Consider the following 6,160-nt stretch of genomic DNA (forward strand, 5'->3'; position numbering starts at 1 on the left):
ATATATATATATATAGTAAGAATTAAAATTTGCATAAAAAAACTTAAATAATTCCTCTGAGGGTGTGGTCAGCAAGCGTATTGTCATCGAATTAAGCAAGTTCAGGTGAAGGCGTTTAATAATACGATTAAAGTATATTTTCTATATGTAAAGTAAACATGACTTTAAGAAATGATAATTATAGTATAGCTAGGTATTGACGACAAAAAGGACACCTTATGTAGAAAAGCTCTGCCTAAGAAAATAGGAAACAAAAAATATTCTTAAATATGTAAAGATACATCACTTGAAACTAAGATAAGCATTTTAATGCATTATACTCCTTGTGAGCTCCATGGTTTAGTCATGATATAGTGACAGAGAATGTTGGTGTTTGCGTACATATAGATACTTCACTAATTGTAGTATTTAAGCTTAATTGTAACCAATAGTTTACTAACAATATTTGCATTATAGCGTTTAGGCTATGACATGATAAATATTAATTTTCTAGTTTTGACAAAACCCTTCATTTCTTTACACATTCTACAAAAGATAACATTAATGCACATTGAGATACTTACAAATACTTCAGGCTCCGCAATCCATAGAATGCATTTATTGGTAATCTTTGTATATTTTGATAACTTAAGTCTCTAAAGAAGAAATATGATATTACATGTACTATTTTTTATTAACATAGAGATATTTCCCTTACTGTTCGTAATATTTATGGCTAATTATCAAATGTCTTTTAATTAAAGATAGTGAACTCTTTGATTTACCCTCCAAATTCAAGTTATTGAGGGCGAACGGGGTGTCTTTATAGGGCCTCTAAAATTGCAATGGATAATAATGCTATGTGTTATTCATAAAACATGCTGGAATCAACCAAAGAAAATGTACACAACGGTGTCGATCTGGGTAATGAACGCAGTGTGGCAGATACATTTCGATTGAGTTGATTCAATCGTAAACAGGAGAATGTTCGATTGAAGCAACTCAAAACGAACGAACGAACTTTGCCATGCAAACCTTTAACTAAAAATCATAAGGCTAGACTCATGCTGTTAATGCCTAGTAATAGAGGTAGTTGTAGTAATAGTGTACAGTAGTAGCAATGGTAGTGGTGGTGGTAATAGTGTTGGTGATGTCAGCGTTCGATTTCCAGCATTTGTTATGCTATTTGTGTGCTATGCACTTTTAGTTTTGTGTAGCAATTCCAAAAATGTGCATAGCATTTTTTTTTTTTTTGCGGTGATAATAAATGATTATTAAACAAAAGAAATAACACTTTTCAATAAGAAAATCACAGTGATGCGTCTTTATTTTTCAACACTAAACATTGAAACACACTCCATAACATTCCCTTGCAAATTTCCCATCAATAAATATTATGCCCACCCCGTGCAGAAGTCGAACTGGCCGTGATTACCAATTTACCGACCATGTCGATACTGCTACTGCAGTACTGTCCCGTATTCGCTGTAAGCAATGTCCGGCCCCCGCGTCCGGCCCGGTTTCAAACAGCGGGAGTAACAGCGCCGAGAAAAAAAGTAAGATACTGTATTTTGCATGCTACACATCTACACGTGCACGACGTAGGCCTACCTACTGCGCTACTACATTGTGTAAGCCTGTTTTCCACTTGGCGATCCAAAGCGTCGGTTCGCTTCCTGAGCTCTGATTGATTGCGCATTTTTTTTTTCGCTCCTCAAAAACTCCGAAACAAATGTGAATGCGCATGCGCATAAGCCGACGATTTCAATTGTGCGAATAAATTTTTCTAGTAGAAAACTAGAAGAAACAGAACGGATGGAGTGGCGAAGTATGAGGTAATATTGTAAACACAGGAAAGAAGCCCGACTCATACTCAAACCAGCTGCATGAACAGCATTGTATGTGTGCACTCGATGTAAACAAGCATATTGCGCTATTTTTGGTCCAAAACATTGTATAACAACTTTTTAAAACAATTTTCGGGTCTTTTTTGTGTACCAAGCCTCTTAGTTTTTGACTGAGTCTTTAATTCTAGGCAAATAATTGCGTCGCATTTTATTTTGATGCGTTTGTGTAAGTGCTTCGCAATTAGTTTAAAACGCGTCGCATTTTGCGATACGAGACTGGGTAAATCGAACGCTGGATGATAGTGTTAGTAGTATATTTATAGAAAGCAATAATATCATAATATAATTCACTTACAATGTTGTTAAAGAATCAAGCCCATCAAAAGCATCAGCTTCGATATTCTCGATTATATTTTTCGTCAAATTCCTAAATAAAGAGCAAGGCCTATTATGTTTATAGCTTAGTACTTAACATTAATATTTTCATGATCTATCTACAGAATTAACTTGATTCTCTGTTGAGAGGAAAAATTGTTTTTATAACTAGCCATTCTCAGGGCCTACAAACAATAGAAATATTTATTATAACGGCTAAATAGTTTTTACATTATTTTGTGATGTAGCTATAATGAACGATCCATGTCTTTATATTTTTGATAAAGTGGTATTTAATGTTCCTATTTCTATCTATGGTGTCCTGTTCACCTTTAAGACATCCGTCACTGGACATCCAACAACGAACATTCTTGGAGGTTTCATAGGCTACATGGTTCAATATACCAACATTAGTTTTTTTAAAGGAAAACCCAACATTATTTTTTTTAAAGGAAAACCGGCTTTTAACACACACATCTGACACTATACGTCTAAACTCACAAATAACGAAGATTGGAAAGTCCTTGGAATGCACCTTTCTTCAACGTGGTGATCTTGTTCTCTGATAAAATTCTAAAAGAAAGCAAAATCAATCAATGGTTTGTATTGTTGGTGTGGTTTGATGAAACTATGCTTGTTGAACCATTGCCCATATTTACTAACAATAAGTACAGCAAGCATTATATTCGTAGGTGTTCAAGTCATATAATAACTATACCACACAATATTCACTTCACAAAACCCCCCAGAGGCGCTTGAGAATGAGGAAAGAAAATTTACCGGTACCTAAAACATTCAAATCAAAGATTGAAGATCACTTTATTGTCCCATTTCTAAATAGAAAATTTGTCTTTCTCTTTCAACATTAGAGTTAAAAGGATATAAATTATACGCGATTCACAAGACATGGAAATGGCAAAAGTTGACATGAAGGTTTACAAGTTAAAATATTCAAATAGTTATAAAGTAAACAGGTCATAATTTATTATAATTATACGTCATAAGCTAATTAAACAAAAAAAATATCATGAACTAATTACTGCTTTGTTGACCAGCACTTAGAAGACTGGAATATAAGCTATATGCAACATAAATAAAATATAACAATATAAATAAAATAAAATCAACATCAACCCAACTTACAATCTTTGTAAAAAAAACATATCCTTAAAATACCCGTCACCGATGTCCATCAAATTGTTCCGACTTATGTCTCTAAGAAAAAAAAATACATTTGTAATAAATTTTACTCAATTTTCTCAATTTAAGCTCATGCTGAGGGCCCAACACATTTTACTAACAGTAGTCCTATGACAGGTCCCAGAGAAGACAAAGAGGGCCAACCACTCCCCATCGTGTTATGCAAGTTTCAAGTCTCTTTCATTTTAGTTAAAAAAATGGCCTCCGGCCAATTTCACAAAATAAAATCAAAATAATTTTCAGACACACAGGCTTTTCTATTTTCAAAGGATTTTTCTAAATAAATTGCTAAATACTGAATTTGATTAATATCTCTATTAACTAATATATTTTTAAACGAATGTACATCGTTAGGGATATATAAATATTTCTTTCTAATGTTTTTATAAAATGGACAGACAAATCATAAGCCATGCTGTAAGTTGTAGCACTTGTTTCTTTGTATGCAATAAATATTGCCATGCCATATAAAATTAACAGTATACATTCAGTCTCCAAACGTCCCACTTTGCCAACAATTTCCAAAATAAATACTGGTACGTCCCTTTGCCATGTCTGCCCATTTCAAAATAAAAGCCCGCCTCCGAATACGAAAATAAATGGTGAATTAAGAAGTACATTGAAAATTCTATATAGGAATACTTACAGAAACGTTATTGCCGTCACGTTACTAAAAGTGCTTGACTCTAGTACCAATTCTGTCCCTGAGAATTTCCTATGAAGAAGGTTTCATAGATAACATAAACTTGTAACTCAAGTTATAAACCATTATGCACATAATAAATATACAAAGTCAAATGGAGCCGAAATATGTATCATATCATTTTATATAATCTGTCAAATCCTAAAAAGAACAATTGAAAAACTTCACGGTATCTCACTTACACCTTAATTTGTAATTACTTTCTTCATCTATGACATTTTTGTTTCAAAGAAAATTAATATCATGACAAATTAATATATAAATAACATATACAGAATAACATATTTGTAACACTATATATGTTTAGGGACGCTTCGATGAAGTCCAGGCCGACCTCGACCTTCTAAGTCTGTTCCATGTTAACTTTGGCATTTCAATTTTGAGGGGTTGGGGGAACTTATGTCTCGATTACAGCACCTCATACGGTATCCAACCTTAATTGAAAACCACAATACGGTGACGGTCATTGAACTACATATAGCTGTTTAAGGCATCGCTAATAACAAAGTCATACACATTTATAAAATGCGAAAGGTTTTAAATACATTTTATAACTATAGAAATACAGGATTACCTACATTATGTTCATATCTTTCAGCTCCTTGAAGTCCAAAGTACCATATTTTAGATCGTTACAGTCAACAGTCTTGTCGTTACAAATACAATCGGGTATTGAGTAGAATTCAAAATCCGTACCGCATTTCCCATCTAAAAAATAACATTTAATTGAAAACACAACTACATTACATTACAAAAATAATCAAAAAATCTCAAAATACTATTACACTACAACAACAACAACAACCAGACAGTAATTTAATTTACTTTTGGCAATCCTGTCATGTAGATTTTGTTGTTACTTATTATTTCCCCACATTTCTCTGTATACTATAATATGTAGGCTATCAGTGACGAGATAAATGAAGTAATTAGAATAAAAACTACTATACTATTACCACTACTACCACTATTACTACCTTAACTTACATTACTACCGCTATGGTACTACTACTATACTAGTAAGTATTTTTTTGCTATTATTTTGGTCTTATTTGACCTAATATGGTCTATATTATTAATATAGTTTTAAATAGTATGATTTAAGGTTGTTTTGTTTAAAATATACGTACAGCAATTAACCTCATCATCGTAAAATAATAGGCAGTCAACATGTACGTCACATACTCTGAAGTCTGGTATACAATGAGATTTCTGACACTTGTAATATCCCGCTGGACACTCAAAGTCCTCTAAAAGCAATCAAAGTCCATTAATTTGGAAAGTTATATTTCACATGTATCTAATGTACTGCATTGCAATAATAAAATTATAAAAAATTAAATAAATAAAATAAATGGCCATAGATTATAATATATGTATATAGTTGTTAGTTATTGGATAATAGGCCTGCTCTTCTGATACATTTCATCATTAGGTAATAATTAGGTATTGAAAACGAATTGAAGTTTAACATTAAAATACAAAATCTCATATACAAAAAAAAAAAACCAAAAAACAAAGAAGTAAAGCGAAGAAAACTAACAACAATGGACAGGGACACCTTATAAAAGATTAATACAGTAAAAGTAAAAAAGATAAAACATATTAAAAACAATGTATAACAATTGGAACTTGAAACAATCAAGTATCAAAAGGCCATGTGAGAAATATATATTAGATAATGTAACACGATAAATTTAATTTAGAATATGTTTTTTCCCGAAATATTGTTAATTTATTGAAATTAAACATATTGTAATCTTTCAGGAAAAACAATTCAACTTTCTAAATTGATTTTGTATGGTTTTGTGGGAGCTTTGGGTTAATCTAAGTCTTTAACATGCGAATTACTAATTACATACCACATTCACGTAAATGAGAATTGTCCCGGCATTCCTCTGAAGAATAATCTCGAAAGCATTTTTTACTCTCATCAATGCAGCGACCATTGTTGCACTGAAATTCATTTTGTTTACAACTTTCAAAATCTATTTCAAGAAAATAAATATAATAGATATCCATTTAATTTAGGAATAAAATACAAGCTTAACAGCTA

The 6,160-nt window shown here is 31.9% G+C and overlaps 1 protein-coding gene across 1 annotated transcript in view; it reads right to left on the reverse strand.

Annotated features, from left to right (window-relative positions):
- Positions 1-6,160, reverse strand: part of LOC117110091 (G-protein coupled receptor GRL101-like) — a 49,497-nt gene that overhangs the window by 3,720 nt on the left and 39,617 nt on the right. The window contains exons 10-17 of the mRNA XM_033252677.1: positions 5,967-6,087; positions 5,235-5,354; positions 4,683-4,812; positions 4,048-4,116; positions 3,345-3,416; positions 2,703-2,774; positions 2,182-2,253; positions 564-635 (exon numbers count right to left, since the gene is read on the reverse strand). Coding sequence (XP_033108568.1) covers positions 564-635; positions 2,182-2,253; positions 2,703-2,774; positions 3,345-3,416; positions 4,048-4,116; positions 4,683-4,812; positions 5,235-5,354; positions 5,967-6,087 — 728 coding nt within the window. The remainder of the gene's footprint in view (positions 1-563; positions 636-2,181; positions 2,254-2,702; positions 2,775-3,344; positions 3,417-4,047; positions 4,117-4,682; positions 4,813-5,234; positions 5,355-5,966; positions 6,088-6,160) is intronic.

This window comes from Anneissia japonica, unplaced genomic scaffold (assembly GCF_011630105.1).
Source record: "Anneissia japonica isolate Jap-2015-1 unplaced genomic scaffold, ASM1163010v1 scaffold287580_len341680_cov180, whole genome shotgun sequence".
NCBI lineage: Eukaryota > Metazoa > Echinodermata > Crinoidea > Comatulida > Comatulidae > Anneissia > Anneissia japonica.